The following is a 19238-nucleotide window of genomic DNA, read 5'->3' on the forward strand; positions in this document are numbered from 1 at the left end:
ATAAGCTCTATAAAAAAGGGCTCAAGCTCGAGCATCCCTTCAAACCCTATTATATTATTATTATTTTTTTTTGTAAAACATGTATTTGAAGCCAATAATCTACTCACTCGATCCTACACGCATTATATTATTATTATTTTTAATTTATTCTAAAATTAATTTAATAAATATCAGTGTATTTATAAAATTCCTGATATTTTTTATTTTTCTATAATTATTATGTTTGTGTATTTATAAAAAATAATTTTTTTAACCAAAATTTAAATTTTATTACTAGACTTATAAATGTGTGTTGTTTAATTTTTAAAAAATTATGAGGATTTTATTTTTTTAATTTCAAAATATTTTAATTAATTTATAATGTTTAATTTTTTTTATTTATTTATTTTTTTGAAAAAGGGCTTCCGGGCCTACCTCTGAGCCTTTCACATAAGGGTCAGACTTGAAAAATGAGGTTCGAAATAGAAAACCAGGCTTTAGGGCTCAGGCCTTTAAGGGCTGGGCCAACCCGTATTCCCAACTCTAATCAACACACTAATTCCCTTCATACTTTAAATATTCTAGAAAATTTCTGTGTCCTATGTCAAAAAATAGATATGTGATTATTTTTCTATTTCTAATTACAATAAAAACATGTCGTTGATATATAAATAAAATAATTAATAGAATAAAGAAAATTGTAAAAGACAAACATGGTCTAATATAGATGCACACTGATTCTCTTGACATGCAATAGAAATTAAACAAGTTTTTCAATACTCCATCCTTTCAAAAATATAAAATAATTTTAATTTTTCAATGTATAATTGATAAGCATTTTTTTAAAAATACCCTTAGATATCATTTGGATTAATGAATTTAGATTTTAAATCTCATATTTAAAATTCATGTTTTTAAAATTCTTTGTTTGAATAATTTAAAAAAATTTAAATTCTAATATTAAAATCTTTTATTTGGATTGTGCAAGAAATTTCAAATTACCATAATCAACTTCTATTTTTATTGTTTTGTATGCAAATTATCAATCAAAATTTATCCTTCAACCATATCATCCTAATACTTTTTAGAAAATTTGTTCAATAGTTCAAAAAAACTAAAAAGATCATTTAAATGATGAATTATAGAATTGATTTGTCATTCTACAATAAAACAAAGAATTAAGATCATTACTAAAATTTTCAAACACCAAAACAAAGTATTCTCAATACCAAGTAAAGCAAACAATTAAGAACATTACAAGTTCTCACACACCAAAACAAAGTATTCTCAATACTAAATATTTTGTCAAAATGGAATGACCTTACTTTGCTATTCTCTTTTTATTTTAAAAAAAATCAAAAAAGATATGCAAATTTGGGCATACTATATTTATTATGCCCAAATCCGCATATCTTCTTTTGTTTTACACCTCATAATTTTTCCTCAAGCAAGCTTGAACAGAATAGTAGAGCAAGTAAAGTGTTAGTAGCATAGCAAAGATGCCTTCCGCATCATTAATATGTTAGCTCGCACTAATTGTGATCTCTTGGGGGAATTGATGATTGCATTCAAGATGCACTTGTCAATACTAGTACACATGAAAATTCTTAATTGATTAGTTTAAATAGCCTTGGATTGTGGAACAAAGTAATATCCTTGACTTACATTGAGATATTGATGGCAATTCTCAAATATCACAAAATAGAATGGGATATGATGAGATAAAATGCAATAGAAATGAAGACATAGGGAATAAGTTACCCACTTTTAACGGTCAAAGCAAACCCTTTCATTTTGAATAAAGAATCCAAAGTAATCAAATCTTTTGCAAATATTCTTTAAATGAGTTAGCTAACTCCATCACTGCATTAGCTAAAGGATCTTTTTTGATTCTTTTTAACCCTTTCAAAACATTCGTAAATTTGACTTTGAAGTATCTTGCTCTTCCAAATTGATATTAGAATGCACCTCATTTTCTTCTCGAAAATTGACAACACCATTATCAGTGGCTCTATATATTACTCCCACATAACATGACAATGTCATCCACATTCTCAATTGTTTTATTTTGATAGCCAGTTGCTTCAGGAAAACTCTAGGAAAATAAAAATAAAAATTGTTAAATGAAGCATTAATATCCATTAAAACTTTACATACCTCAAATTTCAAAGTAAATTTCATTCCATTAAAACTCTACACACTTCAACAAAAATCAAAAGGTATCATGAGTCATGACCAAGATTCGGCAGAAACTCTCTTTTCATTCATCCTAATTTAACTTTACCCAACCTACTAATTTAACAGAATGGTCCCAGACAATCAACAAATTAAACAGTGAAGTAAATGCATAGAGAATGGGGAAATTTAAGGAATGAATTATATGCTCAGCTTCTGTAACCCAAGGTTTTATAACCTTACGATTTGCCATAACAAGAGTATTTGGTACACTTCCTTCAGTCTGAAAGTAAGGGAGAAAACCAAATTAGACAAATAAACATAAGTTTTTTATCAGAATAAATGTGATGATGCAAAGGAACAAAAAATGACATACACATACCAGAAATTGCCTGGTTTGGACAATTGACAATGACAGCTTAAAACCATACTTTGAAATACATCACACCAAACTGGGTTAAAGTGCATTTTCTCCCCTGTACTTATCTTTGAGGAGCTCTAGGTACCTTATACTAATAAGTGGGACATTATTCCCCCTAAACTATTTTTCAAAAGAGTAAAAATTCCTCTCCGTTAGTGATCTATTAACTCTGCCATTTTCTGTTAATGTGACATATTCTTTGGTGTTAATTTATCCCAAAACTCTTTTTGGTTGAAATGGGCATTTTTTAGTGACATGTTATGTCAGCAGAAAACGACAGAGTCAATGAATCACCAATGGAGGATATTTTTTCTCCTTTGAAAAATGGTTTAAGGAAAAAAAATGTCATAGTTATTAGCACTGGGTATCAACACTTTTCAAAGGAAAGTACATAAATAAAAATGCACTTTAATTCTACCACATGATAGTAAGTTTTAAACCTTAGTAGAGAAGTGTCTAGTGTTATAGACAAACAACACAAACAGGGATGATGGTCAATAAACTTTTACATCAAACTTTCAAAAATAAGATATGATTTACAAAACAAATAGACAAGACAGAGATGGGGAAAGGGGGTCAAAGGGGAAGCAATAAATTTTTGATTTGTTTGGTGATCAAGGAAGGTATACTACAGTTATGGGCCAACTTTATTAGCAAATTCTTTCTTTCACAAGAACAAACGTGACATAGAAAAATTTTGAATAAAACAAAATGCAAGTGAAGTGGCTTGGATGATGACAACTCACCCTCCCAAGAAGAATTCTTCACCTAAAGCAAAAGGCGTAATTAAACCTATAATTATTGTCTGCACAAACTGACAAATTGAACTAAACACCGGCCCTTGTTGCCAAATCTCTCTGCTATAAACATCATTCTTCTACTATTCAGATGATTAAAAAAATTAGATGGGGGACCAAAAAAAAAAAAAAAACCTTACAAAGGTGAGCAATAGAAAGAAGAGAAGAGAAGAAACAATCAGGAGCAACAAGAAGGCTTGGGGCTAACACCTTACGGTTTCTTGATAGAACACTCAGAGGGAAGGAGCAAGATGCATGGAATGCAATTGAGAAGTGATTTTCTCAGCATGCTGTTGATGGGAAGCTCTCAAGGGACATATCTGGAGCTTGCATTGGTATTTGTCTATATATTCCTGATATTTAATGGGATCTGTGAATTCACATTAAAAATGAAGTTTGAACTACGAGATTTATATAGTTCTGTTTCGCATGGATGGGAGCAGAATCAAAGGATTTTGAAGGAGAACTGTTCGATGCTTTGGCAAGACGAAGGAATATACATGCTGAAAATGGGATTACTCTGGATGAACACAAAGTGTTCTGGGAGGACATGACCAATAAAGACCTTGAATCCAGACTTCAGGTGTTCTTTGAGATGTAAGATCAATCCTTCACTATCTATTTATTAATCTCCAAACTTAAGTCTCTTTTCTTTCAAATTGACAGTATCAATTTCAAAGGAAACACAGGTAAAGTACATAAGACACACACACACACCCAAATTCTTGTATTTATATATTGATATCTTATGTACTATACGGTTGGTGTCTTTGTAAATCCCGTCATCTGTAACACCCGGTTTGGTAAATACAAAGAAAACTTTGACTACATATCAGTACCAATACAAGAAAAACTTACATATCCCATATACATATACATCCCAGGTGTAACAAATAAAATAAACTAATGATTAATAATTAACAAACAAAAAATCTATATAGAAAGCCGCATGCGAAGGCGAACTGATGAGCAAGCAAAACCCACACAAATATCCTTTCAGAACAAAAGTACTTTGAAATGGATCACCGCACCGCCAAAATTACTATTCAGAATATCAACGCATATCATAAATGAAGCATTATTTATTGAATATTAGAGTAGAAAACACTAATTCCAGATCAAACAAGAAAAACAATTAAGGGGAGAAATCTCAAATACAATGTAAATCACAGAACTAGTTCACCCAGCAGATATAGATTGACTCAGTACAAAAATATATTCGGAGACTAGATAAAATTTGACCTGAGTGGAGCGGAGCGGAACGAAGCTAGCAAGAGAGACAAGTTAAGAAAAGAGGAAAGGAAGAAGAGACTGAGGGTAGTGACGATGTGAGTGTAGACTAAACAAAGTAAGTGAGGCCGAAGAGAAGTTAACAAGAGAGAAGGGGAAGATTGGAGTCACCTGACTGTGAACCATCATCATGTGGGAGAGGAGAACGCGAAGGAGGAGCGCTTCGACAAAGATTCAAAATAGAGGAAATAGCATCTTTTATCCGAAAGGACCAAATAATTTTAAAATAACTCTGCAATCCTTCTAATATATTAATTTTATAAATAAAAAAATTAAAATATCTCTCAAATTGTTTAAAACAAAAAGTCTCACTATCGCCAGCGTTGAGATCATCGGAGCCCCCACTATAGGCGGGATTGCAAAAACTTCAATGCCGGCAATATTTTATTTAAGAAGTACCCATTTAATTTTAACAATAATTTATTTATAATTGATCATAATACATTAGAACATTTAACCTATTTAATTTTGAAAATAATTTTTTTATGATTGACAGCAATACATTAGGATATTTAACAAGTAAGATTAATAAAATTTTAAAATATTTAATTTATAATTATTCATGTCAAATTAACAAGGGACATTTGTAAAATAACAAAAATTCATTTGAAATTAATAAAAATTTATTATGGTTTTAACAAATTAAAAAAATTAATAGGAAGGGTTTAGTTATACGTATTAGTCATTTACTAACAAGTATCCGTTTAATTTTGACAACAACCAATTCATAATTAACAACAATACATTAAGACATTTAACAAGTAAAATGAGTCAAGTTTTGAAATTCCCAATTTGTAATTGTCCATGCCAGATTAACAAGTAATATTATAAAATGACAAGTTTCATTTAAAAATTAACAATACACCATTAGGTTATTACATGAAAATGGTTTTATGCTTGATTTACTACTTATATTTTTTTTTTTTTTACATATCTTATTGAAGGGCTTGGTGACTTTTTAGGTGATCAAGGGTTATGGGATTAAACTTTTCCTTAGCCACCTAAAAATTTAATTCTCAAATAAAATGTCATCAGCGTTGGAGGGGGTTTCTTTTTTCTTTTTGTTTTTTAATTACTTGAGGGGCATTTTCATCTTTTCGCTTATGAAAGCTAAAATCATTTGATCCTTAGGAGATATAAATTTTATACGGTAGTCCTTGAATGCTATTTTCTCTTTAAAATAGCTCGGCATTTACCCTCAAAATAATAATACCTAGATTTTGCACAGGAAAATTTTAGTTTTTAAAAATAAAAATAAATATAAACATTAACAAAATATTTAATATCCTTAAAATAAAATATATTATTTTTTCTTTATTTTATCTTAATTATAAATATTTTTATTTTTAAAATTTATATAAATTCCTCTTAAAATCAATAATTAAGAGTTACAAAATTTGAATATACCTTCTACTATTAAATTTTCATTTTTACTTATCTAGTCATTAACTAATAAATACTATTCTTGATATATTCTTTTAAATTTTTGTTTATATTTTAAATTTATTAGTCATACAAACTAATTTATTTAGTATTTTATAAAAAAATAAATGCATACTCCATGTTTTGAAAAATGTAAGCTCTTTTTTACCAAATCTTATTTCAATAAAATAGTTGCCTGTTTTTAAAATAATATCATCTTTTCACATTTATTATTTAATGTGGTGGTTCACACTAAAATAATTTATTCATTATGAGCATTTTTGAAAAAAAATTCAATTATTATACCTTTAAACACTAAAAATATTTTATATTTTCTAACATCCAACTTTTAAAAAATAACCCCTAAAAAATACTTTATATTTTTTAACAAAGAGAATAAGTTTGTTAAAATAATGTTTCAAATGCATATCTGCGAGTAATACAATGATTATTAAGAAAAAATTAGATGTGTAGCTGAAGATAAATTCATTAATCTTATATAATTAATTTGTAGTCCATAATTTTTGTTGACTTGAGGTATATAATTACATCAATATTTTTATAGACGTTCAAATTATAATCAACTTTTACATATAAATAATAAAATAATAAATTTTTATGCTTTATGCATTTGAAGAATATAAACAAAAATTTAATTTTTATATGCTAACACAAACTATGTTAATTTGTTACCTTGTGTTAATAATAAATACTCTCTCCATTAAAAAATACAAGGTATTTTTAACTGAATTTTATTTTTTTATATTTATCTTTATTTAAAGTGATTACTTGTATTCAAATTAATTTTATTTTTTCATATTTATCTTTATTTAATAGAATGTTTCATGCTAAAATAAATATAAAATGATTTATTCAATTTGGGAACTTTAAAAAAAAGATAATGATTACACCTTAAAAGAAAAAATACTTTATATTTTTTAATATACAACCCCTCAAAAAATGCTTTATATTTTTTAATGGAGGGAGTATATAAAAAATTCTTTGTATATCTAACACCTATTATTTTACTAAAAATCTTATATTCACTATTAATTTTTAATATAAAATCCTACATGATCTCTAAAAATATAAAAAATCTTATTATTTTTTACACCTTGTTTACATTTTTTAAATTTATAAATGTAGACTCCACTCATATTTTTTGATAGTAGTTCTTACAAATCACTTTTTTTTAAACCACACTACTTCAATTTTTTAAAAATCAAGTTTATTAAAATATTACATTACCTCCATTAACTTTAGAGCCTTAATTCATACCGAATTTAAAATATATGAATATATAGACTCTTAACATTTTTAGCTTTCAAATTTATTTAGGCTGGTTTAACTATTCCAAATTATTAATTATTAAAAATTATTTTATTTTATCTTTCTCTTTATTAAGTCCATACATTGCGTCTTTGAATATCTTTTTTTACCAAATTATATATTTAATTTTTTTAAAAAAGTTACAAAATAAATATATTTAAATAATAAAAAATTAATTTTTGATAATTTAAATAATTTTTCAACAAAATTTATATTTAAATAAGAGTATTTTAGTCCAACATACATTATTTAATGGTCAACTTAATGGTTAAGTGAATGAAAATAAAATCTTAAAAATAAAAGGAGGGCTTGTATTTACAACTATCCATGCTAAAAAAATATTCAAATAGGTTTCAAAAATAAAAGAGAGGTATCATTAACTAAATAAAAATAGACAAAATATTTTCTTTATTTTCAAATGTAGATTTTATATGTATCATACCCATCTGAAAAAAAAAAAAAAACAAAAAAAAACGTTAGATTCATAACAAATTTTAAAAAATAATGAAAAATTCTACAGTACCATCTATGGTAACAAATTAAAAGAAAAAGAAAAAGTTGAATGGTACTGTAGATCCATTTGACAGGGTTTTGATGTTCCATTGGTACCAGATAAAAAAGGGAAAAAATTGGGAGCATTTTTAAAAATACTGTTCATTTACTGTTTATTCACTATTCATTAGACATTCTAAATTTATATAGATATATGGGTGTGTTTGAGAAAGCTGTTTTTCACATTCAAAAAGTTACTTTTTACTTTGAGAAAGCTAAATAGTGTTTGTGAATTATTTATGGTATAAAACTAACTTTTTGAATGTGCTTTTTGGACCTAGCTAAATAGCAAAATTTGAAAGCTAATATCTATAGCTTTTAAAAAGTCAGTTGAGGGAAGACGTGATACCTATTATTTAAAATGACCATGATACCCCTGGCTTCATGTTTGTCTTTTCCTCCTGCCCGAACTGGTCTGCATTTCGTTCTTCAGAACTCACCTTTCATTATCTCTTCTTTGTGCTCTGCTATCGTCCACCTCATCCGCCGTCAGTTTGCCTCTGTCATCCATATCTCTAGTGACTCTCGTCGTTCTCTCCTCAGTCTCTCCCCTGCCATCTCTAATCACAGATCTGACTTTTTCCTTCACTGAGCTCATGGTCTCGTTCCGTCGTCCTTCCCCGCCATTCCAGTTGCCATTTTCCATTTATAGCTCACGGATCAAGCTTCTTTTGGGTCTTGGACAGCATTGCGAAGCTCAAGTCAGGTGAGATTGTCTGTTTGCAGCATTAGGAAGAACTTACAATGAGCCCATTTCAGTGAGCGTCTAAAACAGAGCATAACACCTGAACTGAACTCAAACACACTTGGACACTCGGAGCTTCTTTTTGGTCTTAGACACTCGACGACCCTTTGATTTTTTCTCCAGATTAGTTATGCTCTATTTTTTTTGGTTAAAGGTACTTCTGCTCTGTTTGATCGTTTCTTCCACTTGCATTGGCAATCCAAAACTTGAGAGCTTTTGGACATTGGGAATTTGAACGTTGAAGAAGAAGGTTTGGTTTAAAATTTTCTCATACTCAATGAACAGGAATGTTGTGAATCTGAACGTAGTTTTGCTCTGTGTGTATGGTTCAAACTTTTCTTACACTGAATGAATAGGAACTGGAACGGTGGAAATCTAAACATTAGTGGCTTGGTTCTGTTTTTAGATCTTGAATTATTTAAGTTCAAAATTAGTTCTGCTCTATGTGTATGTTTGTAAATTTTTTTTTCATAATCAATGACTGATTCTTGGGTTTTGATCTCTTTTCCTGAAAATGTGTGTATTTTAAAATTTTCTTGTGCTCAATTACTGGTGAATTATTCTGGATTTATGTGTGTTTATGTGTGTATTTTCAATTTTTCTTTTGTTCAAACTAATATTGAATTATGGGTTTTGGTATGGTTCATAAATAAACATTGGATAGTTTTACTTAATTAATTATTAATTGCTTTGTTTCCTGTTAAATGTGGGTTGACAAATAGGTCTAATTTATGTTAATTAATTATTGAGAATGTAATATTTTGATAGTAAATATGAGTAAAGAGAGGGCAATGTGAACTACCGAAAAGACCAAATTGATCATCAAATTAGCTCTCCAACAAGTTAGAAAAAATGAGCGCAAGGGCTCTACTTTATCAAAGGAAGGTTGGGAAGCGCTAATGCAATAGTTCAATGCTTTGAGCTCTAGAAGCTATGATAAGAAGCAATTAAAGAACAAATGGGACAATTTGAGGAAAGACTAGAATATATAGGACAAATTGCTAAATAAAGAGATTGACTTGGGATGGGATAGTGAAAAGAATACTGCATCAGCACCGAATGAGTGGTGGAATCAAAAGATTAAGATATAGAATTATATACGACATGCTATATATTTGATGCTTTATCTTGTAAATATATTGAACTCAGTTCTTGTAATGTGTAGGAGAATCCTGAGTATAGAAAATTTAGATATAGACCACTTCCATATGTACAAGAATTGACACAATTGTTCCAGCCAGTTGCAGCATAGGGTACTTACATGTAGACACATGCGGCTAATGACCTACAAGATTTGTATAGGCCTCAATTGGATTTAACTAAAGGATTAGGAGACAGTGATGATGTCAGAAACATTAGTAGAGGAGCTCTCCCAAAAATTAAGCAGGTCAACTTGAACAATGCATACAGTAGTGATACTAATTCGTGGAGCAAGAAAAAGAGAGGTGAAAGTGGTCAAAACAAGAAGGGAAAATATCTTGCAACTGTGATGGTTGATTCAGTGAGTTGAGGTGTCCATACAAGAGGATAGGGTTTCAAAACTAAAGTCAATTCTTAATTCATAGAGGGTGGGACAAAACTAGTTGATCAACATGTGGTGGATGTTGCAAAGAAACTTTATGAAATCAAGGAGATTGCTTGTGATGAGGCACTTCTTAGACAGTGTGCTGTGGCTTTGTTAGATAAGACTGCAAGGGACATGTATATTGGGCTTAGGGACAACAGAAGAGCATTAATGGCCTATTTGAAGTGCTTAGGAAAAAATCAGATTAGATCAATCCTAGCTTGCCTTCTTAATATTTTAAATTTAGCTAGTGCCGTTTATGTTGTTAACTTTGTTTTGAAACTAACTGTATTATTTGACTCTTGTGTTATGTGTTTCTTATGTTAAATCATGGACAATAGTGTAATGGTTGTTTAATTATGCTATGCGATTTTTATGGATGACAATACGGAATCTCGCTTATTATAATTACTTGTACATGTAGAAGACAATGAGATTGAGGCTATTACTGCAATAGTATCTGATTACTCAACAACTTTATTAAAAGAGCCTTGTAGAATCAGTTCACAATCAGGTCATGCATTGGTTGTAAAAAATTTTGCAAGGGCATTCTCAATGTTGTTATGACATGTTTTGCGTGGAAAAAGATGTTTTTTTTTTTAACTTTGTGATGAACTGGTGCAACATAGTTTGTGTCCAACTAGAAGAATAGGGATTCATGAAATGGTCAGTATGTTCCTAAATATTGTTGAACATAGGGTGTGGAATAGGATGGCACAAAAATGATTTCAACATTCAGTAGAGACTGTTCACAGACATTTCAAAAATGTATTATGTGCTTGTGAGATGCTAGCAAAGGAATATATCCAACCAAAAGATTGCACTTTTCAAGATATTCATCCAAAAATTTTAGGTGATCCGCGATATTGGCCATTCGTTAAAAATATCATAAGAGCAATCAATGGAATACAGTGGTTAGTATTGAAGAGCAAGGAAAATATATTAGAAGAAAAGGTATTCCAACACAAAATATAATAACTGCATGTGATTGGGATATGTGCTTCACTTATGTTATGGCTGGATGGGAAGGAACTGCCCATGATGCTCATTTGTTTGACTATGCACTCACAAGGTCGGACATGAAATTTTCACCTCCACCCCAAGGTGTATTTCATATTTATTTAACTTAAAATAATTTACTCAATATTTTTTGGGATCTTATAATTTCTATTTTTTTTATTGGTAGGTAAATATTATTTATTAGATGCCGACTATCCAACGCCACGTGGATATTTAGGTCTTTATAAATCTCATATGTACTACCTCCCAGATTTCAAGCATTCATTTGGATTTGCATATAATAATGAGGTTTTCAATTATTATCATTCAAGCTTAAGGACTACGATTGAAAGGACTTTCAGGGTTTGGAAAAACAAATTCGCAATCTTACGACACATGCGTAGTTATCCATTTGTGACGCAAGTTCGTATCGTTGGTGCAACAATGACTATACATAATTTTATTATAAGAAAATTTGCAACTGATTTTGACTTTAGACATTTTGAGAATGAAAATATGGTTAATACTAATATCATAATGATGAACATGTATTTTCATCAATAATTCTAAGTGCAATTTCAAGTGTAACTTCTGATAGAAAGATGAATAAGCTTCGAGATTTTATTAAAGATCAGATTATATATTATAAATCAAACCATTAATCATGTAATTATTCAATATTAATGAATATTTAACTATTTATTGCATAAATTTGTCCAAAATGAAATTTTATATTTTTTTCTTATTATTTAACATTTTAAATTTTATGTTATTTTAAATAATATATTATATTTGTATAATAAAAATTATAAATTATTATTCTTTAATGTTCTTTTTGATCATTACATATTAAAAAGTACTTTTTAAAAAAATAAATTTTTATTAATCCAAATAACTTTCAGTTTTTCAAACTGACTTTTAGAAAAATATATTCAAACACAAATTTCATTACAACAACTGACTTTTACTAAATGAACTTTCATCAAATTGACTTTTACCAAAATGAAAACCAAACACACACATAAATAACAACAACAACAACCCTGTTAATTATTTTAATTAATTTTTAAATGCTAGAATAAAGAATCTGGCCCAAATCCAAATTTATTTGTCACACAATCTTAATAAATATAATATTTAATCTTTCATTTTAAGTGAGACATCTTATCAAATAAAAATAAATTTAAAAATGTGATATTAATTTAATAACAATTAATTTTTTAAAATATAATTCAATTAAAAAATATCTTATATTCTTTAATATAGAAAGTAAATCATATTATAATGTTTTCTATTATTTATTTTAAAAATAAAAATCTAGAATATTTTTTGGATATTTGTTTACTTTTTATTATGAAAAATAGATAAAATATGGAAAATTTAATTATTTGTTAATGAAAATTATATTAATAAAATAAATTATTTTTTAACCTTTTATTTTATTAATTTATATATTTTTTCAAAACAATGATTTAAATAAAAAATTTTCGAATTGTTTTAAAAAGTTGAAAACGGGAAACAGAACTCTGGCCAAAAAACATCTAAACCATGAAACCCACGGAGCATTTTAGCATTTCACCTTCACCCATTCCCCATCCACTCTTAGTCGTCGTTCTTCTCCTTTTCTCCTAGCTAGGACGACGAGAAATCGACAAACTTCAAGGCAAATTTATATAATTTTGTAAATGTTCGTTAATTGATCGTTTTGATTTCTCGTTTTATCTGATAAACGAAGGAAAATGGACGAAAGCTTGCAACTCTTGTTAAATACAGTTGTTTCCTTCGTTTTCTCGGGAACCAAACGGAATGTAACGTTTTATTTTTCTTTCTTTCTTTCTTCTTGTGGATAGCCGAAGAAGTTGAGTGATCAATTGGATATGGCGAGCGCGGTAGATGCTGCTGGGAATCCGATCCCGACCTCGGCTGTCTTGATGGCTTCATCGAAGCACATAGGAATAAGATGCCATTCGGAGAATGTGGAATTCCTGAAATGCAAGAAGAATGATCCAAATCCAGACAAATGCCTCGACAAAGGTCGTGAAGTTACTCGATGCGTCCTTGGCCTGTGAGTGTTTTTCCCCCCGTAATTATCATTCCCACTTAAATTTGTTAAAATATACGGTTTGTTTGATACCTATAAGAATATGAGAAAAAAATTATGAAATTCGTTGATTTTTTTGTTTTTAATATTTTCACTCTACAGCACAAGCTGGTGGGAGTATTGATGATACCATTTCTGCATCAAATTAGGCTGTAGAAAGTAAGTCGTAACAGTCAAGAAGATGGAATTAAGACTTCCTATTTCATCTGACTTATGTATAAAATTAGTCTGAGTGAGGTAAAAAGGAAAAAATCTGGGTAAAGTACTTCTAAAATTCACTGAACATTTCATTTTTTGAATCTTCATTATAAGCGTACAAGATTTTCTCCCATAAGCATTATAGTTGGCATTTAAGTGCCTATGCGAAGTTGTACTTGAAATTTCTTACCTTCTCTGTATGCGTAAGGTTCTTTTTCCAGCTCCAAAGAGGCTGAATGATTAATTCTCATAAAAAATTCAATTTGACATGCTTCAGTCTTCAGATACTAATATCAGTGTAGTATATACATATTGCTTGTCAGTTTGAAAAATCCCTGTCAGATCAGCAAGCTCCTTAAAATTCATTCTACACCATTTTGAGTAAAAGTCTTTACTATTTCTGGTTTGTGGTATTTGAAATTCAAATTCAGAGTTCATTGGTCATTGATATTGATATGGATGCATATTTTGTAGTGCAGTATGAACTTATTTTGGATTCTGACAGAGCCCCTCCTACTCTCATAAGCTTAAAACAAGCAAGAACTAGAAAACACGCTATAAATGGGACTAAGAATTACTATTGCAGAACAATGGGATTGGATTACAAGGTAATTAATGATTCAAGCTAATCTTGTCCCTCTCACACAATGAAACACACCTCACAGAACAACAAAAAACGTAACTCAACTCACAAGCATACGCTAAAACAGAAGGAGAAAATGATGAAGAAAGATAGCTTTCTCCACCTCAACCTGGCACTTGAGAGGCCAAAACTCTCCTCACCACTCTTAATATTCAAAATACTCCCCAGGCCCGTCTGCATGAAATTACAGATTTAAAGACCCAAAAATTACTCATTACCCCTACCAACACTACCTAGTTTTACTCCCCTGCTTTTCTGTGTCAGCTGGTTGTTACCCATAGTATTTTCTTATAAACAAATAGTCCCATTTTTGCTGCCCTTTTGCTGTTCTTTTTCTGTCTCCTTTTTAAAGTTTTGACATTGACAAGTGATGGGGTCTTATCAGATTCACATTGTAATTGACCTGCTTCAAAGTGCAGCATGCTACTTGCATTTCAATAATAATAGTTTCTTGTCTAATTTTTCTGTGTGTCAACATGCCATACAGTAGATGGAATGGATAGTTGAATGGTTTAAAATCTAGGATATTCCTGATATCTGTCTCTAAATATAGGAATACAAAAATTGTGATGTCCATGTTATAAATAACCTTTTAAAGGGGAAAAGGGATGGATGGCGTAGTTTTTTCTTTCTCACACCTTCATTTACTTCTCAATATTGAAAAGATTAATAATGAAAACCGTGTGTAGAGCAGGTAAACTGACATGTTATTTCCAGTATAATATTCTTTCTCCCTTCTATGGAGCCATAAACTGTCATATTTATACCTGGTTGGCTCAGATTGCTTCATTATATGAAAAGCTAGAGTAGTTTTACTGTGCATCTGCATGGGTGAATGAATTCATCTTTATAAACAAAATTTGTTAGAGAAAGAATTTTTTCCTTTACCGAAGAAGGATCAAAATAAGAGAGTGAAAACAAAAGTAATATGAGAAGACATATAAAACAGTGAAAGAGGATTCAAGTTTTAGAATATATGTGGTACATGATTCTGTTGTTTGTTTGCACAGGTACTAGCCATGGGGGTTTATATTCCCTGTTTATTCTTGTTCTTAGCATTTTGCATGAACTTTCCTGTATCTTATGATAATATGCCCAAATTTATTGCCTCTTGATGGCTTGTTTGATGGTAACAAAAACGAAATAACTACAATATTACTAAAAGTAATATTAGTTGTAAGCAACAGTGACAAAAAGTGTCACTCTTTGATTTTTCTTATTGGAGACTGTAGAGCACTTGGTTCTTTTGGACTATGGCTACTAAAAATGTAATAGACACCTTAAATAATGTGATTTATTGACTTTTTAGTGAAAGTATTTATGGTTATCTACATACTATTGAGTTTCTCCTGACAAGGTACAACAAACAGGACCTTTCATTAAACCAATCAAGATATTAGTTTAAAGGTTAATAGTCAAAACCATAGTCAAATTGTGATCAAACCAGTCATAAATTGGTTATTTTATTAAACCAGTCAAGACACTAATTTAACTACTCAACCAAGGGGTTGACCTGGATTTCCATAAAATACTCCCAAGGAATCCTTGTGTGCACTAGTTTGGATCCTTGATGATTCCAAAATTTAATGTACAGGGTACATTAGGAGACAGATCAAGAAGTGTACGGGTATAATTATAAAATGTGCATCCCATACATAACCGAATTCTTTTATGTTACTCTTTATAAATGCATGATAGAGAGGAGTCAATTTGCTTGTACATGGTATATGGTATGTTTTATTTTTAACTCATTGAATGCTTCTTCTGCAGGCTCAGGGATCTACACCAAAAGTGCACAAAGGAGATGGATGAATATGTTGGATGCATGTACTACCACACAAACGAATTTGACTTGTGTCGCAAAGAGCAGCAAACATTTGAGAAAGCATGCTCCTTGGAATGAAAGTATGCATTTTCCTTGTTGACAATAAACACACAGGCCAGCAAATCTTAGTAAGCTAATGCTCTTAATTGAACATATTCATTTGTTGGTTTGAACTTTTCATTGCCATTATCTTGGACGGTTGTTTAAAATCTTCTCCAGAAATGCTTTCATGCTGGACATTCTCTTCTTCAAGCATAATAAGATTTTCTGAGAATTTAGAAGTTCTGGTTGGGTCATGTTTTTTTTATTTCACTTCATTGTTTGGGAAATTCATGAAAATTGATGGCATCTGGTTGAACCTTTCAATATTTTAGGTTCCTGAGGGTAGTGTTGTAATTGACTTAGTTGAGCTTTTTGTATATTCAAGGATTGGTCATGAAATATTCGTATTGGGGCAATGTCAAGATTTTAGTCTTCACTCCATGGAATTGAGTGCGCCATTCCTTCAGGAATGGGATTTCATAGCCATGACTCGTGTCAAACAAGAGAAGTAGGTCCCACTTGGTTACAAGAAAGAAGCTGGAAAGGAATGGAGAAAATGCTAGATTACATCACTCTGTGATTATGTTGCCATGTTGCCCTTTCCTACAGAGACTATTCTTATAAATATGGCAATGGTGATTCCTCCAAAAAAAAAAAAAATGGGAGGAATGAAGGCTTGTTTAGTTCTGTTTCCTATTTTTAATGTTATCAAAATAATTCTATAGAATAGCTTTTTAAAACAAGTTTTGAAAACAAGAAATAAAAAAAATTGTTTGAATCACTATTTTGAAAAATATATCTAAATTGGTGAAATAAAGGATGAAAGAATAATTTATTTTATTAGCATCATTGCCGTTAATGAAAGCATAATATTTTCTATCTTTTGTCTAGTTTTGCATAACAAAAGTAACAAAATATCTAAAAGATATGCTGGCAGCTTTTAACTTTTTTTCATTTTTCAAAATAGATAACAGAAAACTCATTTTCAAACAAGTTTTTTTTTTCAAAATATCATTTTTCAAAATAGATAACAGAAAACTCATTTTTCAAAATATCTCTTCTTTTTTTTTTGGCCAGAACACTGTTTTGAAAATAGGTAATCAAACAGGCTTGAAGTCTCCTGGAATCAGAGGCAAATCTCTAAAATGTCATGCATTCCTTTCCCCTTCCTCTACTTGGGTCTCGATCCTTCGCCATCCACTAACACGTTTATTTAGCCATTGGTGGCGAAGACAATGACTTCATAACACGAGGGAATGAAGAGCGACAGTCTCCTCATCCTCAATGCCCATAACTTATTTTATTCTTGTAATCTGGTTATTATGAGCGATGAAGAATGATGAAGGCCTAAGGCGTGTGTTTGCTGGATATAGCATTGATTCCATCCGATCCCTCCCCTTTTGTTGTGGTTCGCTATTTCCTTTCTTTCTGTTGTAAGTAGATTTGGTTTACTAGATTTGCTAAGAAGTAATTTTTTTTTTAATAGGAACTCGAATTCTTTTTTATGAATTATATATATAAGATTATATGAAACAGTCTGAGGCCTGTAGGATTGCTAACAGGGCCAATGACTTGGAATTCTTTTTTTTTTTTTTCGATCAAACGCCATCTTAAATGTATAAGGTGGAATTTGATGAAGGGTTTTTAGGTTTGTTTGTCTTTTAATGCTGTTATGAGTAGATTTGTTCTTGATTAATGATATTTTCAGTTTTTATCCAAAAAAATATCCATCCACGCCTTAAAAAACTCTTTCCCATCTCTCTCTATCTTTTCTTTTTTTTTTTTTTACACTATCCCCATAGCTGGCAGTTGTGAAACTAACCTTATAAGTAATCTAAGCACTATTTAAGATATTGTCATCTTCTAAGCGATGTTTTTCCAAACATATCTTTAGAAATTGAATCTTAGAATGATGCTTCGGGTGTTTAAACTACTATCATTTGTATCACACTTGCTTGGTAATCCTTTCTCATCTTTATTTATCCTCACACCTTCCTTAACCCATTCATTTTCCCGTTGGCCCATTTGGATGAATAGCTGGCCCATTATTCTCTCTTTCATGATCCAAGTCCTTATTATAACAAGCCCATTCATTGTAGGAGCGTGAAGGACTGAAGGTGAGAAACGTTCTCTTATGGGCTTTTGGGAGGAGACCATAGATGGCAATGGAAGAAGAACCTCGGGTTTGGCAGTGAAGAATGAAAGAGGGAAAAATCATTGAGGGCATTTTAGTCTTTATAATAATATTTTTTATTTAATTAAATATAAAAAATTCTCTTATACAAAACAAACTTAATAATATTTTTATTTCATTTCAAATTTGTTTATTTCTATCAACAGTCTTTCTAGTAACAAAATGGGCAAGTAATTTCATCACTCTTTCCTTTTCTTTGAAGGTCATTCTATCAAATTACAGCTGTGCAAGTAGTTCAATGGTCTGACAAACCCGGTCCTATCTGAGCCATTCAGGCTTTTGGGTCGAGCATCTTTCTAGTGTGAATCTCAACCCTACACTATCCATGTGGAGCCCTGCATCAAACCAAACCAAATGCAACCTTAAATCAGTTTTATATATAGCCACGTACCATAGTTGATGGGATTTTCCTAAACAGAATTACTATTGAAGTGTTGGGTTCCGACTAGAGCTGGTTAATGAAGAATTTAAATATAGAACTGAAAAAAAGTTGCTTTAGTTGATAAGGATTTAGTGTGTGTTTGGTTTTTAATTTGTAAAAGTTTTTTTGTTGAAAGTTTATTTAATAAAAATCAGTTCATTAAAAAGTCAATTATTGTAATAAAATTTATATTTAGATGTATTTTTTTAAAAGTTAACTTGATAAATTAAAAATTATTTGAATTATATATAGTGAAATGTGCTTTTGAATATACAATTACTAAAAAAGATATTGATTTGTAATAATTTATAATTTTTGTTATATAAATATATCAAAAATATTTGAAAAATGTGATAAAAATTTTCAATGGGTTGCTCTATTAGAAATGTTTGGATGATATACAATGAAAAATAATTTTAAAGGTAGAGTTACTAAAAAAGACATGTAGAATTTATTACATGCAATTTTTGTTATGTATAATTTGATTTATTAAAAAATATATAAGCAGTGGTATAAAATTTAAAATGGTTAATAATATATA

General features: G+C 30.0%; 2 protein-coding genes and 1 long non-coding RNA gene across 9 annotated transcripts; 2 read left to right on the forward strand and 1 right to left on the reverse strand.

Moving 5' to 3' along the window:
• Positions 1–2089: 2089 nt before the first annotated feature.
• Positions 2090–4767, reverse strand: LOC129289499 (uncharacterized). The gene is made up of 2 exons (XR_008588132.1): positions 4615–4767; positions 2090–2437 (listed from the first exon to the last, which is right to left on the reverse strand). It is a non-coding gene; the product is annotated as an uncharacterized LOC129289499 (long non-coding RNA).
• On the forward strand, positions 3569–4165 carry LOC129289498 (putative respiratory burst oxidase homolog protein H). 2 transcript variants are annotated; one of them, XR_008588131.1, is made up of 2 exons: positions 3569–3707; positions 3816–4165. XR_008588131.1 is itself a non-coding variant. In XM_054926269.1 (2 exons), exons 1-2 carry the CDS (start codon positions 3624–3626, stop codon positions 3971–3973), a joined length of 267 nt encoding a protein of 88 aa, XP_054782244.1. In that variant the 5' UTR covers positions 3586–3623; the 3' UTR covers positions 3974–4165. The 2 variants fall into 2 exon arrangements, 1 of the variants encoding a protein (XP_054782244.1); XM_054926269.1 differs by having other exon boundaries at positions 3586–3707; positions 3791–4165.
• An 8040-nt stretch (positions 4768–12807) lies between the features above and the next one.
• Positions 12808–18774, forward strand: LOC129288727 (NADH dehydrogenase [ubiquinone] 1 alpha subcomplex subunit 8-B-like). Of its 6 annotated transcripts, XR_008588060.1 has the most exons (5): positions 12814–12960; positions 13124–13338; positions 15986–16168; positions 18182–18199; positions 18479–18774. XR_008588060.1 is itself a non-coding variant. In XM_054925454.1 (3 exons), exons 2-3 carry the CDS (start codon positions 13151–13153, stop codon positions 16116–16118), a joined length of 321 nt encoding a protein of 106 aa, XP_054781429.1. In that variant the 5' UTR covers positions 12808–12936; positions 13124–13150; the 3' UTR covers positions 16119–16321. The 6 variants fall into 6 exon arrangements, 3 of the variants coding, with proteins under 3 accessions (XP_054781429.1, XP_054781428.1, XP_054781430.1); XR_008588061.1 differs by lacking the exon at positions 18182–18199; XR_008588059.1 differs by lacking the exons at positions 18182–18199; positions 18479–18774 and adding an exon at positions 16468–16765.
• Positions 18775–19238: the final 464 nt, after the last annotated feature.

The sequence above is a fragment of the Prosopis cineraria genome, unplaced genomic scaffold (assembly GCF_029017545.1).
Source record: "Prosopis cineraria cultivar Desert tree isolate PC_DT_omini unplaced genomic scaffold, ASM2901754v1 PC12, whole genome shotgun sequence".
Taxonomy (NCBI): Eukaryota; Viridiplantae; Streptophyta; class Magnoliopsida; order Fabales; family Fabaceae; genus Prosopis; species Prosopis cineraria.